The 17,021-nt window shown below is 44.3% G+C and overlaps 7 protein-coding genes across 9 annotated transcripts in view; 4 read left to right on the forward strand and 3 right to left on the reverse strand.

Moving 5' to 3' along the window:
* LOC118429002 (microsomal glutathione S-transferase 1-like) overlaps window positions 1–1,031 on the forward strand; it is a 2,418-nt gene extending 1,387 nt beyond the window's left edge. Inside the window, exons 2-3 of the mRNA XM_035839339.1 lie at window positions 130–255; window positions 663–1,031. Of these exons, the coding sequence (XP_035695232.1) occupies window positions 130–255; window positions 663–860 (324 nt within the window). The 3' untranslated portion in view covers window positions 861–1,031. The remainder of the gene's footprint in view (window positions 1–129; window positions 256–662) is intronic.
* Window positions 1,032–2,233: 1,202 nt separating this feature from the next.
* Window positions 2,234–12,399, forward strand: LOC118429001 (microsomal glutathione S-transferase 1-like). 3 transcript variants are annotated; one of them, XM_035839337.1, is made up of 3 exons: window positions 2,234–2,396; window positions 3,056–3,196; window positions 11,903–12,399. In XM_035839337.1, the coding sequence occupies exons 1-3, from the start codon at window positions 2,271–2,273 to the stop codon at window positions 12,098–12,100; spliced, it is 465 nt and encodes a 154-aa protein (XP_035695230.1). In that variant the 5' UTR covers window positions 2,234–2,270; the 3' UTR covers window positions 12,101–12,399. The 3 variants fall into 3 exon arrangements, with proteins under 3 accessions (XP_035695230.1, XP_035695229.1, XP_035695231.1); XM_035839336.1 differs by lacking the exon at window positions 11,903–12,399 and adding an exon at window positions 3,605–4,108; XM_035839338.1 differs by lacking the exons at window positions 2,234–2,396; window positions 3,056–3,196 and adding exons at window positions 10,200–10,367; window positions 11,165–11,296.
* Window positions 6,098–8,307, forward strand: LOC118428972. Its single transcript, XM_035839298.1, has 3 exons — window positions 6,098–6,226; window positions 6,970–7,320; window positions 7,682–8,307. The coding sequence occupies exons 1-3, from the start codon at window positions 6,119–6,121 to the stop codon at window positions 8,291–8,293; spliced, it is 1,071 nt and encodes a 356-aa protein (XP_035695191.1). The 5' UTR covers window positions 6,098–6,118; the 3' UTR covers window positions 8,294–8,307.
* A 698-nt stretch (window positions 12,400–13,097) lies between the features above and the next one.
* Window positions 13,098–13,781, reverse strand: LOC118429034 (late histone H2B.L4-like). The gene has a single exon (XM_035839377.1). It carries the CDS (start codon window positions 13,595–13,597, stop codon window positions 13,235–13,237), a length of 363 nt encoding a protein of 120 aa, XP_035695270.1. The 5' UTR covers window positions 13,598–13,781; the 3' UTR covers window positions 13,098–13,234.
* A 100-nt stretch (window positions 13,782–13,881) lies between these two features.
* On the forward strand, window positions 13,882–14,393 carry LOC118429017 (late histone H2A.2.2). Its single transcript, XM_035839357.1, has one exon. It carries the CDS (start codon window positions 13,921–13,923, stop codon window positions 14,293–14,295), a length of 375 nt encoding a protein of 124 aa, XP_035695250.1. The 5' UTR covers window positions 13,882–13,920; the 3' UTR covers window positions 14,296–14,393.
* Window positions 14,394–14,543: 150 nt separating this feature from the next.
* Window positions 14,544–15,653, reverse strand: LOC118429008 (histone H3). Its single transcript, XM_035839346.1, has one exon. It carries the CDS (start codon window positions 15,417–15,419, stop codon window positions 15,009–15,011), a length of 411 nt encoding a protein of 136 aa, XP_035695239.1. The 5' UTR covers window positions 15,420–15,653; the 3' UTR covers window positions 14,544–15,008.
* A 602-nt stretch (window positions 15,654–16,255) lies between these two features.
* On the reverse strand, window positions 16,256–16,617 carry LOC118429039 (histone H4). Its single transcript, XM_035839383.1, has one exon. The coding sequence runs from the start codon at window positions 16,575–16,577 to the stop codon at window positions 16,266–16,268; it is 312 nt and encodes a 103-aa protein (XP_035695276.1). The 5' UTR covers window positions 16,578–16,617; the 3' UTR covers window positions 16,256–16,265.
* Between the last annotated feature and the right edge of the window lie 404 nt (window positions 16,618–17,021).

The following is a 17,021-nucleotide window of genomic DNA, read 5'->3' on the forward strand; positions in this document are numbered from 1 at the left end:
ACCTTTTTAACAAGTTTGAAATTATTCCTGAGGACGCAGGGCAATATACATTGCTGATATTTTTGGTTGTAGAGTGTATAATTCTCGTTATTTGAACACTATTCGTATATTCACTATACGACCACGCAGGTTTTCGCTAACCCAGAGGACGTCAAAGGCAACAAGGGAGCTAAGGTTCGACTTGACAACTCTGACGTGGAGCGCGTGCGCAGGCTTCACCGCAACGACCTGGAGAACATCCCTGCCTTCCTGGCCGTAAGTGTTGCACGCGTTTGGGTGCCAGAATGTCGGGAAATAAGAGAATATCTGTGTGTACAAGGATTGGACTAGTTTGCTAAGACAAAACTTCGTCCTTGTAGTGCGGATGTGGATGTTAATTAACAATCACATTATAACCATCACGAGATATGTTATGTTTTCGATGCCATTCGTTTGTCTGTCTGACTGTTTGTCTGTGTTTGTGGACAGCATAATTCGAGAACCAATGCATGGATCCTAATGATATTTGGCATGTGGATAGGGGTCCGGAAAGCGACCAGTTTCCATAATGGGCTTCATAGCGACTTTGAGGAAATGCATGCATGCATTCCATGATAGGACTGTCAAACTTGTGACATGTGTAACTGATGTTGTGCCATCGATGTTGTCCCCTCCCTCCCCAGGTGGGTTTGCTGTACGTGATGACCGGCCCGTCCGCCGGGGCGGCCCTGTGGCACTTCCGTGTCTTCACGGCGGCCAGGTGTCTCCACACCGTGGCTTACCTGGCAGGTGTGCAGCCCTGGCGTGTCCTGTGTTTCCTGACGGGACTAGTCCCTACCCTAAGCATGACTGTACAAGTGCTGATGGCAGGAGCTCTGTAATGATTGTAATTGCAAGAGTACAAAAATATGCCAAAGAAAGTCTAGTCTAGTCTAAAGCTAGATCTGATGATTATACGTAGATGGATGAGGGTTGCTTCTTCTTCTCGCTAATGAACAGTCACACGCCTTTTAATGATATGTTAATCTCCAAGCAGGCCCTACGGTAGCCTAAGATAGTATCAAAAGCTGCCAGAGGAGTGAAGCCAGACTACCAGCTCGAGTGTGTTTGGTATAGCCACGCTCCTAAGCCGGCTTCACTCCTCTGCTGGCAGCTTTTGATACTATCTTAGGCTACGGTAGGATCCGCTTCGAGATTATGATAAGTGGGTTTGGTGATTTAAGTAGAAAATACGACATATGCGGATCCTACACACGTAGCCTAGGCCTCACTTCATCTAGGCTAGTTACAAGGTGACATGGGGATGCATATATATATGATACTGTTTTGTGCTGTGACTTTTTGCTTGAACTATTTGATCCGAAGACAAATGAATAATCTTCCTGAGGAATGGTACTTACCGTTGCTCAGGCTTATGGCAGATACGCTAGCATTAAACGCACCATGAAACAACATCTGATATTGGTGTACTTCATGGTCGTTTTCAAAGTTAAAGGGCTACACTAGTGTGGTAACTAGATACGACCGTTTAATGTATGAAAAGTATTTCAAGATGTCATATTCTGCCCATACAAACGTTCTGATCGGAAGGGGGTTATTTGGCGAGCTCAAGTATAGCTACGGCGAGCTGGCCAAGTCTGTATGTAAATCTACTGAGTGCTGCTTAAATCGCTTTGAGAATGGACACGGACTGCTGTATTGATAAGGATTTTAATAAAATGTCTTTTGATTATTTGTCTTCACGCTTGCCAATGATTTTTGTTTCCTTTTTGCGACTCATCTTGTAGTCATGTCGCCAAGTAAAGGTGCAATGTACTGCAAACTGTTCGCTGGGACGGTGAACCATATTAGTCACACGTACACGTATATAAGTTAATCTCCAAGCAGATCCTACGGTAGCATAACATAGTATCAAAAGCTGGCGGAGGAGTGAAGCCGGCTTAGGAGTGTGTTTCGCTACCGGGACACATGGCAAATGGACACCTCTTGGCTGACTACACTCCTTGGCCAGTTTGGTACTATCTTATTCCACTGTAGGATCTGCTTGGAGATTACGTATAAGTATAGACTCGCCAAATGGTCCGTCTCAGTTGAAGTATTTGGCCATGTACTGAGATCATGACGGATTTCAGATACCTAAAGTCACCCTGGTGAGGAAACTGGGAAAACAGATAAACCCAGCACCATGTGGTGGAGAATAGTGTCAGATGACCTTAACTGATGACCTACACCTGACGTCATGACCACTGCAGGGCCCCTACTTCCGCAGGTGGTGTCTGTCAGAGCTCAAAATGGCGGACAGAGTCTTAGAGTTTGCTAACCCCGTGTTTGCGTCCTACGCCGCTTACGCAGGGCTGGCATCCATGAAGATGATGGGCATGATGGTAGTCACAGTTTACTACCGCCGTATGAAGGGGGTAAGTCCATGTTGTTATCCAGATATGAAGTAGCTGCGTTGCTCAGCTTGTCATGTTTACATGGTGTCGGACATAGGGGTAGAACTTGATACGAAATACACATTGGTAAAACCTGAAAAGCAAAGCTCTTTGGTTGAGTTTTGGTGTCTGAGTTGATTAATTAATACCAAAAGATTAGTGTGAGTGTGTGTCAGTTAGATTGTGTCAGTGTGTGTCAGTGACTTGTTACCGCACCGTATTGCAGCTTGGAACATCTTGTTTATGGGAGGATAACACACGCACGCACGCACGCAGGCACACACACACACACACACACACACACACACACACACACAACCACACACACACACACACACACACACACACACACACACACACAAACGCACACACACACACAAACACACACACACACACACACACACACACACACACACACACACACACACACACACACACACACACACACACACACACACACAAACGCTAGCCAAAACGTAACCTTGCCGAAAGAAGGTCGCTCAGTCTACGTCAACTGTCTGACACAATCGCATTCAGTGTACGTGACGCTGGATTGTAGACAGCTACCTGGCATTGCTGTGGTGCAGGTCACGAAATGAAGTCTGCAGTCACGCTACTTAATTTGGATATCGATCCCATAGGTTCATGCGAATCCAGAGGACACCTTGTTTACCTCATTTGGAGCTAAAGATAAGGCCGTGGTTCGAACCGACCACCCAGACATCGAGAGAGTTCGGCGGCTGCACCTGAACGACCTCGAGAACATCCCACCATTCCTTGTGGTGAGTTGCCAAGAAAGAAATACGGACCGGGACCAGCCACTAATTTTGCCTCAATTTATATATTGTATCAATGTATTTACAATTGAAGAGGGAGGATCATATAGACGACACTGAACAGAAGAGAAAAGCTGTCTGCCATAAGCTTAGGTCGTACCACAACGATCAAGTAAATTAGTTAGACTGAGGGATAGATGAGAAGGGAGAACAGGCATGTGATGACGATGAACTCTGTCGTGTTCGCACTGGCAACGACCCTATTTCGCGAGAAAACGACTTTTGCACAATTCCGTATACCAAATCGAATGTTTATCATCACATTTTCACATATTGAGTTTACAGTGTACATGGTTGATTTTGCTAGTAAGATTACAAGTTGTTTCTACACCGTTCTATGCCCTTAACCCACAGGTAGGCCTCCTATACGTGCTGACCAAACCGTCGTCTGACGTTGCCGTGTGGCACTTCCGCGCCTTCCTGGCCTCCCGCCTGCTCCACACCGCCTGCTACCTGGGCGGGCTGCAGCCCTGGCGATCCATCTTCTTCGTATTCGGCTACGTCACTACCGTCAGCATGGCCGTACAGGTGGTGGCCATAGGGTCTTTGTAAGGGCTTAGAGAAAATGATCGACTGTGTGCGCCCACCATACTCTGAAATTGCACAGCGCGTAGACCGTCCGTTTCGTATTTGTGTTTGTGGTAGACTTAAATTTATTATACTTCACTGGGCGTTACTTTTCACAGCAACATAGTAGCTAATTGTTTAGTTGAATTGAAAATGATTACACAAAAACGTACATAAATATTGCTTTGTTATTATAATTAGAAAGGACAACGATATTCGCATTTAGCCTCACTTGATTGTATGAAAGTTGGGGATCCAATATTGTACATTACTCAGTCAGTAGAATTTTAAGATATATTTTGTATAGTCACATTGACTGTTTTGTAGATTACAGTCGACTATGCAAAAGTCACGTTGCTTTTTGCTGCGTCAATAAAGGCTATAAAAAAGACATGATGATCTATGAAACAGCATATCATCAGAAGCACGGATTCTTGTATCCAATCTTACTCAATTGTGTCGTCTGTCAGGTCTGCAGTTATCTAACCGCAGAAACAGCTAAATAGTCGCAAAGTTACATTAGTGTCGTACAAAGACCGTACACAAGTTCGTTGCCCCATATACACTGCATATTAGAGTCGTTTGTGGTCGTTTGTGGTTGTTTGTGGTCTTTTGTGGTGTTTAGGCAGACCCGGGATGGGGTTGAGGGATCGGCCATGATTTTTGGAATGTAGATAGCTTTGGAGATGCTTACACAATTGCATAATTAATGAGGACAGTTTATAAATACATTGCATTTCATGATAGGAGCGAATAAGAGATAAATATTAGCTAGCTGTGTAGTATATGTCCGATTATCAAAAATTCCTTGAATTGTAAAGACATTTTCCCGGATCGTCGTGATTTTTGATATGTAGAGAAAATCAGAGATGTCTTCCATAATTATGGCAATAAATGCATATCAGGGGCTAATTTTGCATGATTAAAGAGGACAGTTTATAAACTATCATATTTGCATAGTGTTAAGTTAAGAAAGGCAATGATGAAAATTTCATCCTTGAGACATTTGGCATCTACGTTAAGTTAAGCATTATCAGACACAAATCATGCAAATAAGGGGGTAGTTGTGGCCAAAATTTTCCTAAAATGCCCCGAAGAAATGCCAGCCACTGCTAAATTACTAAGGCACACACATAAACACTCCTAACACAAGCCAGAATACCTTGCCTACAGCAAGGACAACCCGTGTTCGACCGGTTGAACGCAAGTCGTTGTTACGTAAGGCGTATACGAACTTTAAGCAGTCTACCATATCGCTGTTTGTTGATCGTCTCGAAACACCTCTCATCCAAAGGGTACGGTTCACTCCGATTGGGTTAACACTCACTCAACTCTGCATGTTTCCGAAGGGAGTGTGGCGCCCGGCCATACAGTTTTCAAGGCAGTTCTGCTCCTGGTTGCCATCCAGGCTGAGGCAATGGTGAGACCGACAGCCTGCTACAGATCGCTGGTCAGTTGGTCATAATCAGGGTAGGGAAAATACATTGTACATGTGTGATGTGAAGTTGCTGTTCAAGTAGTCTTGTAGGCCACCCGAGACTGAAAGGAATTTCTTATAGGCCCCATCATGTTTGACATTGAGCTGGTTTTACGCTGTTTGCTTGACCGACACTGTTTGACACCACCGAACACAGTATCCTATTGTCTGTCAAGAAAGTGGTTACAGTCCTACTTGTATGGACGATCCCATTCTGTCAATGGTCATAGATACATCAGATTTCTGTACAGTGAATTATGGAATCCCCCAGGGCTCGATACTATGTGAATGATATGCCTAACCGTGTCCTAACCTACCAGATTGGACTATATGCTGAAGATACTGTCCTATATGTCAGCCATTCTGACCTTGAAAGTATTCAACTGGCATTACAATCTGACGTAGACAGCTTGTCAACAAATGCAAACAACTGCAAAGCAAACAAACAAACGGCTTTTGAGCACACATAAATTACACGTGCATATCGATAACGAAATGTTAAATGTAGTTTCATCATATAAGTACTTATTAATCATGATGTTGAATAATTCGTATTTATTTTCGAAATCAGGGGAAAATTGATGAGCGTGAGAGCCCTGATGTCATCAATAAAATTTACTTGCTGTGGCCTTACTGTCCTTATTCTTACATATTTGATAGGCGCAGAATGACCATATTCGACATATATTTCATTGTCCATGTAAAACCTTTCTACCGAAGTTACATTTTGTTACACAGTTGTTTTGATATGTTCCCCACCATATTCACACAAAGGACGCCTTTACACCTTTAGCCGGGGCATTGGAAGTGCATAAAGAACAGCTATGGCACCGGGTGGTGACAACAATGACGACAAGGAGTTGGACGGACTTTTTCGAGATAAAACGCCTGAAGATCCAAAAAAGGACATCGATCTCCGAATCTGGGTCAAGGTAATACTCCACAGGACATGTTTAATGACCATGGTATTGTACAGTTAGTTCACGGCAAGTGAATTGTATGGATGACATCTTCTGCAAGCAGCATAAATAATGCAATAGCCTAGGGTGATATTTGGTAAAAAAAGCAAGATGGCCGAAATTTTGAAAATAGACACCATAAACGTCGTAAGAAGAAATGACAAAACAGTCTTCCCCCCTGCATGTACTTTCATCCTTTAATTTGTTTTATAATTATGTTATATTTTTTAAAGATTGTGCAAAATAAATCAAATCAAATTAATGGTACCACACTCATGTATTCCTGTATTCAAGAAGAACGCTGGTGTAGTAAAAATGACACTAGTGTGATAGACCACTGAACAAGTTGGCAGTTTCACTTATGGCTTGTATATTAGCACCACCATTACAATTATCCAACTATAGCTAGTTTCACTTCTACAACTACAGTCATGGCTGCCTCGCTAGTGTCACTTCTATAAGTACAATCAAGGCTACACCATAACATATTTGTCCATTTTGGTGCTTTCTCGGCATACTGACCATCCCCGGAGAGGGAGAAAGTTTTGCTTTTTTTGTCGAAATCAGGAGCAAAAATTTAATGTGAAAATTAACTTGATGTGACCCTATATAAAATACAACTGTTTTCTTAGCTGCATTATTTCATCGATGTTGCCAAAACAGAAGCCAGGCACAGATACCATCTCATAATGATCGATATTTATATTTTGTCGCAGAATCATTGGGGTGTGGCCGCCTGCCTTGCATCCGGGCTTTTCACAGGGTTGGTTCCTGCAACGTCACGATTCGTACAGGACCGCGGATACACGGCATATCAGCTGAACCTCTTCAACGACCTGCTAATTATTTCCGCTGTTCTGTGTGTCGCCATCTACCATAGGACAAACCTCCTCCCCACTAACCATGGACAAGTCTTCCGCTTGATTTTAAATGGAGTGGGTCGTTTCTTTGGAATCCTTTGCCAGATCTCTGCCTATCGGTACGCCCCTCCGGCCAACGCAGAAACCGTGATCAACCCGGGCTCAATCGTCTTCGTTGTGCTTCTTTCCTGCATTTTTATTCAAGAGGTGAGTCGAAAATATACTTAGGGCACTGCATAGACCAGTTACATGTATATAAAACATAAATATTCAACATCGTCTGTGCAAAACGTACATCTCCTGTTGCCTCTGAAAAAAAGTTACTCTTCACGTACTCGATGAAAATGGGGTAAATTTAGATACTAAGAACGAGTGACTAGAACATTACAAAGAGGTGTATGTGAAGAGAAGATGAAATAAGGATGGGCACAACCGCATTTGAGAAGGGGTTCTTTTTTGTGATTTTCTCTCTCCTCCATTTTTTCTTGTGCAAGCTTCAGTAAAACGTGTCATATTTGCGGTACTTTATCTATCATTTAACTTTTCAGCATATAATTTGTGATTTCAGATGCCCACACGTATGACCATGTTTGGCAGTCTATGGTGCATAGCAGGTGTTTCACTACTTGGTTATAGCGGCATCACCAACAAGGGCCCGTCAACGGTCGACACAGACGACACTGTTTTAGGAATGGTACTAGCCGTCGTTGCAGCATTGATCTTCGCCATGCTTATGACTAACATTAAAATGCTGATGAAATCCACCTCGAAAACGATGATTTTGACATACACTTACGGCATAGCCTCAGTTTTGTCAGGGCTAGCAACCATTTTTACGAGTGAAACATGGCACCTTGAGCCGACTGCTGCCGCAGTCTTGTTTGCAAACTGTGCAAGTCGTGGTACAGGAATCGCGCTCATGTACGTTGGCCTGAAGCTTGTTGAGATCAATGCGGCAACAGCCCTGCTACAGGTCAATGCGTTTTCTGCCTATGGACTGCAGTGGGCAATGCTTGGCTTTGTACCGACTGTCTTTGATGGCTTTGGTTTGACATGTATATTAATAGGAACATTTTCTGTCGGTATATGGGAGGCGCTTGTTCGTCGGAAAAAAGACAAACACGTTAAATTTATGAAACGATTAGACTTCAATGTCACACCGCCGAACAATGACCAGTAAAAGAAACCAGAGTGTGTGCTGTATATATATAAACTAAGACTTTAAATCTCTACAATATATAATAACCAAACGAGGGAAATATCTGACAGTTATCCCAGTCAGCTCTATGAGTTTTGTATCAACCTAATGTAAGTGCGTCGATGAAGATTAAACATTCATTTAATAAGATACACCGAAGAGCAGTTATTGAAACAACTGGGTATGGTTTTGGAAACGGTCAGACTGTCAGACGTTCCAGCAAGAAGGTTTAGACCTCTTTGTATTCAGGAAACATCCGCTACATGTTTTGTCAGTGACAGTGAGCAGATCTGATTACTTTTACTGACAACATGTAGCTAGTGGACGCCACAAAAAACACATCCAGTTGCTTAAGTAACTGCTATTTGGTCTATATTGTAAATATCGCGATCAAAGGAACTAATTGACCGTATATGGTGTTTGCGCTCACGTGATTATGACGTAGGTGTTGTCCGCCATGATGGATGGTTAAACCTCGTAGTTAATACGCTACAAGTAGCTCGTGTAAATGCATTGTAAACAAATTCGTGTGTGTGAAAGAATATGATCTCGTGTATGTCCGTGTTACAACAACGAACATTAGTAATTGTAAATACCAAAACCATCGCCAAGGCAATAATTTGTATCGCTACACTTATTAAATGTCCTTCTCATGCAAGCAACGCACTCGCCGGGTGTTATCTCACGAGTAACTAAGGCTAGCTGACCAGATCTATTTGTAAGTCCATTCGAACTAACCTCTTTCACAGACTTTTATTATATGGTAGGGGCGCTGATTCAACATTGACTAAAGTTTTCTAATGCAACCAGAACGCGAACATCCCTCTTCCGCCATGAAAGAACCTTATAATTAGCACATGTTTAAAATCACGAATCATTGGGACAGCCCTACACATAGATGTCTGTGAAGGAGTTCAAATAATCAAAGATGGCCTCGCTCCGATCGAAATGTTGCTTCTTCTAGTAACTCTCTCACTCTGCTGACGTCACAGTGTGTTACCAGAATGAAGGATCACACCTGGCGGTGAATTATCATGGCTACAGCCGGTGGCAATGTCCCAGGTGGGGCATCGACCTAGAGTGCAAGATCACTGAGTGGCTGTCGTTCAGGGACTGTGTAACCTGATTTAATCACCCTTCTATACATCCCGCCCAACATTGCTGGGGAGGGGCCAGTTACAGCCCCGACAGCAGAGTTTGTGTTACACAGACCAGGGTCTGTGCAGTTCAAAACAAACAAAAGCTCGTGACAAGACTTAACTTAAGGTGTTTTGTGGATTCTAGATCTGCAAATGTGTGATACTGTTGAAGACAACAGTGATTTTGGTGCAAATGACGTCAAGTAGTGATACGTGATACTGTACTTAAAGTAGCAATAGGGGCTCAAGTTTAAGGCCTAAGAAAGAAAACACACACAAGAAAAAAAAAAGAATTCTTGGGCCGTACACTTGACTTTAGCCCCAATTGGTGGGTCGGTAGTCGCGGTGCAATTCCAAGCGTGCCAAATATCTTTATGCGACAAATTTACTAATAGCTCGTCAGCCTCTAGCATTTGCAACAACGACAAGGGTCAAAGTCCATCAGGTCTAAAAACCTAGTACGGAAGACATATTATTTGGTTGTTATTGTTATCGTTATACGAAGCTATAAAGCAGAGTAGATTTCTGCAAACTTTGTTTTTTTTAGTCAGTTCTAGCTTGGCATTCTTTAAACTTCGATCTGATCATGATCACCGAGGGAACGTCTAAGTTTATTGTTATTGAACACAGAAATCGCAATATTGCCCGAAGGAACTAAAGCTACAACACACTGTCAACAGGTCCGTGTTTAAACTGATCACGTACACCTGACGTCATCACCATTGCAGCGTCACGCCTACTTCTCACAGTCGTGTTTGGTTACACATTGCTCGCGAGCCAAAAAGTTCAAAATGGCGGACAGTGTTGTGTCGTTTAATAACCCCGTGTTTGCGTCCTACGCCGCTTACGCGGGGCTGGCCTCCATGAAGATGATGGGTATGACGCTGGTCACAGTCTACCACCGCCTTACCAAGGGGGTAAGTCCATGCCCTGCTCTTGTTAACCATATATTGACTGTTGGCTGTGGTCAACAAGGGGAACTGAACTTACCCTAACCAAGGACCTAACACAATGCATCCGAAGCAAAACTGTAACGAAACATTTGGGTATCTGATAGACTGATGCAGGCGTGTCATGCCGGGCATTGTTATGTCGGACTGTGTGTCAAATCCCTGTCCTTGTAACCCGGGTGACGCTGTTAGCATGAAAGTTAATCTGGGTTGGTAAATTACATCAGGAAGAATCAAACTCTTCCTCAACTCAAAAATTTGACTCACCAAAAAATCGTACCTTCGTCAAATGATATCAACCTTCATGACTGATTTATTATGAAGGATTCTCATTGGTTATTTAAGATCCGTAAACCCGTTTTACAGTTATTCCTAAAACAACGGCACCCACCTACAAGATAGCATGAAGATCCACAAGTTTTTAATATGCCGTTTACACATAAACACACAAACATACACGTTTCGCAGCAGCGCGGTAGGAAGCAGCTACGTATACGTTAACCATAATTGAACTTGACATTTTTCTCACCCACACCTATCCACCTACTAGATATTATGAAGCTGCACTCACAGATTCTTGACTTATGCACACATACGTCTACAGCCACTCCACGCTACAACTACAAACATGATATTATTGGCATAGGTACCTAAATAAGTTGCACGTTATGGTAACGGTTAGAAAAAGGTCACATGTGATAGATTAATGCAGTGACAGTCACAGTGGGTTCATTTGGATTTCTGTCTGCCCATGACATGTATAGGTTTTCATGAATCCAGAGGACACCTCTTTTGGACCTAAAGATAAGACCGTGGTTCGAACCGACCACCCAGTCATCGAGAGAGTTCGGCGGCTACATCGGAACGACCTCGAGAACATCCCACCATTCCTTGTGGTAAGATGTCACTGTCAATATATATACAACTCCTTTAAAACTTGACAATATCATATTGTCCTGAAGCAGCACATAACGCTAGCTTGATTGTTTATGCTATTACCATTCGTAAAATAGATTAGTTTCTTAGATTTTTAGATATTAGCAACTCATGTAGTTAAACTGTTCAGTATGTACAAGTTGCCACACATTGTATACTTTACAAATGTCGTGCAATTAAGTTCTATCTATCTATCCAATGCTGTGAATGCTGTGAAACCCTATATGGGAAACGTTCACAGGATAAGCGTACTAGTACTGTAATTGTCTACAGAACAGATTACAGTTTCTCATTTAAGAAAACCCTATTCTTTTAACGTCATTCAATTAAACCTGAATTACAACAATATTTATCATTTACAGTACTGAACAGGGGAAGACATGACATGATGATGGGCTCGTGTTCTCTGGGGCAATGACCCTTTTTCGTCACAGAGGCTGGGCGAAACAACACAAAAGATTCATTTTACTGAACCCATTCCATTATGCACTTTTGTGCACATGTTCAAAAGTTGCTTTTACTTGGTCTTTGTTAGGTTCAAAGCACTTTGTGCCCCTCATTCATAGGTCGGTTTCCTGTACGTGCTGACCAAGCCGTCGTCTGACGTTGCGGTGTGGCACTTCCGCGCCTTCCTGGCCTCCCGCCTGCTCCACACCGCCTGCTACCTGGGCGGGCTGCAGCCATGGCGAGCCGTCTTCTTCTTCGCCGGCTTCGCCACTACCGTCAGCATGGCCGTACAGGTGGTGGCCAAAGGGTCTTTGTAGTAAGGGACAAGAGAAACAACTGATCGACTGCGTGTCTGCAACCCACTCTACAATTACACATGTCCAATAATGAGATTTCAATCGCCGTTACATATTGTGTACTTAAAGTTATAATGGTGTTCTTTTTACAACGACATAGACATCTGTTATTGTTGTTTTTTTTCTGTCAATATAATACAAACCACGTTTTGTCGTACCTTTCTTGCCTTGGCTAATGAATTCATCAAAGAACACAATTATGTCGATCTATGAAACAGCATATCATCAGAATAAATTACCGATTCTTGTATCTGATCTTACTAATGATATGTGATGTCTGTCTGGAGTGCAGTTTGGGTGGAAACAAAATACTCTCCAAGCTGAGGTTGGTGGGGAAAATCGTGACCTTTTCCTTTCATAAAAGGAAAAGGTCGAAAAAAATTTAATATGAAAGGAAAAGGTCACGATTTTTTCCACCAACTCCTGCTTGGAGAGTGGAAACAAAGTATTCCATATGATCAGCGCAGATTTTCTCTAGGCACGGTGCCAGTCCTAATGTGACGTGCTGCTGTCTAAAACGGTTTCGGTAGGGGGCCAGTACTAGTAGTAGCAGCCACGATTTTCTGCGTCCTGTGGAGGAAGGCAAGTGGGAAATGGTGTGAATAACCTTTAATATATTGTCGTAATGGGAAGACGTAGATATAGTTAAAGCTGGGCATTTTTGATCTGGTCTTGTAAATATCAATACAGTACTAAAGGGCACGTACGCTATTTGTTATCATATGTCCCGTATTACATTTTTGGTGTTCTTCTACGTCATGAGACTTGAGAATGGGCTGCACCGGACACCATTGATCCATGTCAAGCCAGAGTAAACAAAACGGTCCGTTTCTGTTAACAAAAGGCGTTTTGGCGCGAAAGTATGAATGGGGCTCCATTACACTTCAAATCAGCTAAGGTATGTACCCAAACGACTCCAAAGATACATAAAATATACTTCTGTACTTAGCCGAATGTTTTTTATAGAATAGTCTTGGCGTTGTCATCTCTCATACGTACATTGGGTGGTTACGTAAGACAAGGTGATTAATACATTTCTTTCTGAAATATGTGGTGGCCCTGAAAAGGGCCGGGGTTTTTGTGGTTCGAAGTTGTTTACTTGGAGCTGGTGTACTTGGTGACGGCCTTGGTGCCCTCGCTAACGGCGTGCTTGGCCAGCTCACCAGGCAGGAGCAGACGCACGGCGGTCTGGATCTCCCGGCTGCTGATGGTGGAGCGCTTGTTGTAGTGAGCCAGGCGGGAAGCCTCGCCGGCGATACGCTCGAAGATGTCGTTGACGAAGGAGTTCATGATTCCCATGGCCTTGCTGGAGACACCGGTGTCGGGGTGCACCTGCTTGAGCACCTTGTAGATGTAGATACCGAAGGACTCCCTCCTTCTCCTCCTCCTCTTGGCTCCACCTGCACGGCGGGCCTTGCCGGCCTTCTTGGCGGCCTTTCCTGGGGTCTTTGGCGGCATGTTGTACAGTTTTCGACGATGAAGACGAAAGTGATCTGCACCTTGAGAACCGCCTACTTTTATCTCGTTGGATATGCAAATGATCGGATTGCTCTGTTGCGGACCTAAGTGGACACAAACAAACAAACCAGATTACAAAGACATGGCACCCCTATTGGGCACCGTATGAAAGACGTCTCCTTATTGGTTACCCCGTCGGAAGAGCGTATTGGTCTGATGTTGTCAATTTGAATCCACCGAAAAGGTATAAATAGCCAAAAGAACCTTAGCCAGGTATTCATTTTGCTGCCAAGAACAGGTCTGCAAAGCGTATATCATCCATCATGTCTGGACGTGGTAAGGGAGGCAAGGCCCGCTCCAAGGGAAAGAGCCGATCATCCCGTGCAGGGCTTCAGTTCCCTGTCGGCCGTGTGCACCGTTTCCTGCGCAAGGGCAACTATGCCAACCGCGTCGGTGCCGGCGCCCCAGTCTACCTGGCCGCCGTGCTGGAGTACCTGACCGCTGAGATCCTCGAGTTGGCCGGCAACGCTGCCCGTGACAACAAGAAGACCAGGATCATCCCCCGTCACCTTCAGCTGGCCGTCCGCAACGACGAGGAGCTGAACAGGCTGCTGGGCGGTGTGACCATCGCTCAGGGAGGTGTGCTGCCCAACATCCACGCCGTGCTCCTGCCCAAGAAGACCGCCGCTAAGAAGTAAAGAGACAACAACTCTCCCCAAAGAACCCCGGCCCTTTTAAGGGCCAACAAATCCTCCCCAAAGAACTTATCTTAAACACATTTCACAGATCAGGAATTAAGCGTTTATGTTATAATATTTTCTTGTGCACCTGCTGTGCATTGGTATTGGTAGACCAAGGAGTAGTAGGCTTTCGAAAGTATTTTGTAAGTAGGATAAAACAAGTAACGTTAAAATATCATGTTTTTGTAAGGTGTAGCTAAGACAATCGGGTACGTGTATCAGTATTCTCTGTAGTCTGTTTCCACTTATTGAATTTGGCGCCCGTTTTCCACCGTTAGGAAACAGCAAACAATCGACACAATGAGTTGTTGACATGATAGCAGATTGGTTTTACACAGGTGTGGTTCTTTAGGCTGTTTGCTGTGTGCTAACATGGATAAAAGCTGGCCCAAGGACGGTAGGTAGAAGCCACATCGACTGTGGCTAAAAGAAACCTGTTTGCCGATATGCATATCGTTCATGGCTAGATAAAAACCGTATATTTTTGAATGTTTTAACCCTAATGGTAGAACAGGTATGTAATGGTAAATATTGGACAAATGACACAAAGTGCGTGAGTCAACAAAGGTTTCCGGAGCAAATACAGGTGGTAAGTGAAGTGGCGTACAGCTCTTTTAAGAGGATTTGTTGGCCCTGAAAAGGGCCGGGTTTTGTGAGATCGAGCCTGATGTTTAAGCACGCTCGCCACGGATACGGCGGGCCAGCTGGATGTCCTTGGGCATGATGGTCACACGCTTGGCGTGGATGGCGCACAGGTTGGTGTCCTCGAAGAGACCGACCAGGTAGGCCTCGCTAGCCTCCTGCAGAGCCATGACGGCGGAGCTCTGGAAACGCAGGTCGGTCTTGAAGTCCTGGGCGATCTCCCTGACCAGGCGCTGGAAGGGCAGCTTGCGGATGAGCAGCTCAGTGGACTTCTGGTAACGACGGATCTCCCTGAGGGCCACGGTGCCGGGCCTGTAACGGTGAGGCTTCTTGACACCTCCGGTGGCCGGGGCGCTCTTGCGAGCGGCCTTGGTGGCCAGCTGCTTCCTGGGGGCCTTGCCTCCAGTGGACTTACGGGCGGTCTGCTTGGTACGAGCCATGGCGAAAGTTCACTTCTCTGGTTTGTGTGCCTGAGACGAATAAAACTTCATCCTTCGCGGTTCTCCTTTATTCTGACACTAGCGTTTTCCTATTGGTCAGCCTTTGAAACTATATGAGCTTTGATTGGTCTTTCTTTCCGTCCGGCTATTGGTTGCGACGGTATCCTCTGCGTTGATTGGTGCCTATTCAAACAACGTAACGAACTCGTTTACTTTACTGTTACTGAATACTGTAGTAACAAAGACCAACCGAAATCTATTCACGAAAAATATGTCGCGCAATATGTGGGCAATGCTAGTCTTGTGTATTAATACTGCCATGTATTAATATGATTGTATACATAGAATCAAAATATAAAACAAAATCATGTCTATCACGTATTAGGCTAGTTTATCAATATGAAATAGCCTTAAGGTGAGAGCGTAAAATGCCAGTGCTGCCGTTTGCACATCGACTACGCCTAGTAGATAAAGCCGACTAGTCATAAGCCTTTGGACAAATATTTACCGTCCGATTAGCTGCCGTTTTGGAGTATAGTTGGCTCTTCTAATCATTCTTGAAGTCCTTTACAGTGTCAAAATGACAATCTTCAATTGAATTAAACTATACATCGTATTTAGCATCTTTTGCTTAACATGAACATAAAGCTAAATTTCATATATTCTTCTATATGTTAAAAGATCCATCATATGCAGGGCGATACTTTTATGCTATCACTAAATAACATCATGTCGCTGAGCGTACAAGGCAAAATATTCTGGGAGCAGTAGATCGATACAGGTCTTTAAGAGGATTTTGGTGGCCCTGAAAAGGGCCGGGGTTTTCGTGTTCTTGATGTAGATAATCTAGCCGCCGAAGCCGTACAGAGTGCGGCCCTGGCGCTTCAGAGCGTAGACCACGTCCATGGCGGTGACGGTCTTGCGCTTGGCGTGCTCGGTGTAGGTGACGGCGTCACGGATGACGTTCTCGAGGAAGACCTTGAGGACGCCACGGGTCTCCTCGTAGATGAGACCAGAGATACGCTTGACACCACCACGGCGGGCCAGACGACGGATGGCGGGCTTGGTGATGCCCTGGATGTTGTCACGCAACACCTTGCGGTGACGCTTGGCGCCTCCCTTTCCGAGTCCCTTGCCTCCTTTGCCACGTCCAGACATGATGCTTCTTTCAATGTACGAAAGTGCAGATGGCCTCTAGAGCTGCAGTCTGGTTATTTGTAGGTGTTCTACGGACGTCGACGGAGTATTTGTGATTATAGCCCAACCAATGGTTCTCAAGGCCGACTGAAACGCCCAATTACCGTTAAGATAAGTCCCCCAATGGTTGAAGAGGTCAACAATGGACGGAAACCCAATACCAGTAGCCGTTAGAGACAAGTATTTGGCGCGAATTTTTCAATGGCTCTTTTGTAACCAGAGTGACTTGTATTGTTTGTCGATCACCTGATACGACGCTTTCAATACGGTGGGCAACGCTTAGTCAGAGCGAACTGGCCAGTACATTCAACGAGAACGTTAAAAGAATTTAATCAAATGAGGGAGCTTTACATGTTTAACGTTGTATGCGGTATAACACACCTAAATTAAACTCACACCTTGGCA

Source organism: Branchiostoma floridae, chromosome 13 (genome assembly GCF_000003815.2).
Source record: "Branchiostoma floridae strain S238N-H82 chromosome 13, Bfl_VNyyK, whole genome shotgun sequence".
NCBI lineage: Eukaryota > Metazoa > Chordata > Leptocardii > Amphioxiformes > Branchiostomatidae > Branchiostoma > Branchiostoma floridae.

Bases quoted from the DNA above. Each gene is read 5' to 3' on its own strand.
- LOC118429001 (XM_035839337.1), top strand. From the start codon at position 2,271: ATGGCGGACAGAGTCTTAGAGTTTGCTAACCCCGTGTTTGCGTCCTAC. The intron at 2,397-3,055 runs GTAAGTCCATGT...TCGATCCCATAG, and splicing joins ACTACCGCCGTATGAAGGGG to GTTCATGCGAATCCAGAGGA. The intron at 3,197-11,902 runs GTGAGTTGCCAA...CCTCATTCATAG, and splicing joins ACATCCCACCATTCCTTGTG to GTCGGTTTCCTGTACGTGCT.
- LOC118428972 (XM_035839298.1), top strand. From the start codon at position 6,119: ATGGCACCGGGTGGTGACAACAATGACGACAAGGAGTTGGACGGACTT. The intron at 6,227-6,969 runs GTAATACTCCAC...ATTTTGTCGCAG, and splicing joins ATCTCCGAATCTGGGTCAAG to AATCATTGGGGTGTGGCCGC. The intron at 7,321-7,681 runs GTGAGTCGAAAA...TTGTGATTTCAG, and splicing joins CCTGCATTTTTATTCAAGAG to ATGCCCACACGTATGACCAT.
- LOC118429034 (XM_035839377.1), bottom strand. From the start codon at position 13,597: ATGCCGCCAAAGACCCCAGGAAAGGCCGCCAAGAAGGCCGGCAAGGCC.
- LOC118429017 (XM_035839357.1), top strand. From the start codon at position 13,921: ATGTCTGGACGTGGTAAGGGAGGCAAGGCCCGCTCCAAGGGAAAGAGC.
- LOC118429008 (XM_035839346.1), bottom strand. From the start codon at position 15,419: ATGGCTCGTACCAAGCAGACCGCCCGTAAGTCCACTGGAGGCAAGGCC.
- LOC118429039 (XM_035839383.1), bottom strand. From the start codon at position 16,577: ATGTCTGGACGTGGCAAAGGAGGCAAGGGACTCGGAAAGGGAGGCGCC.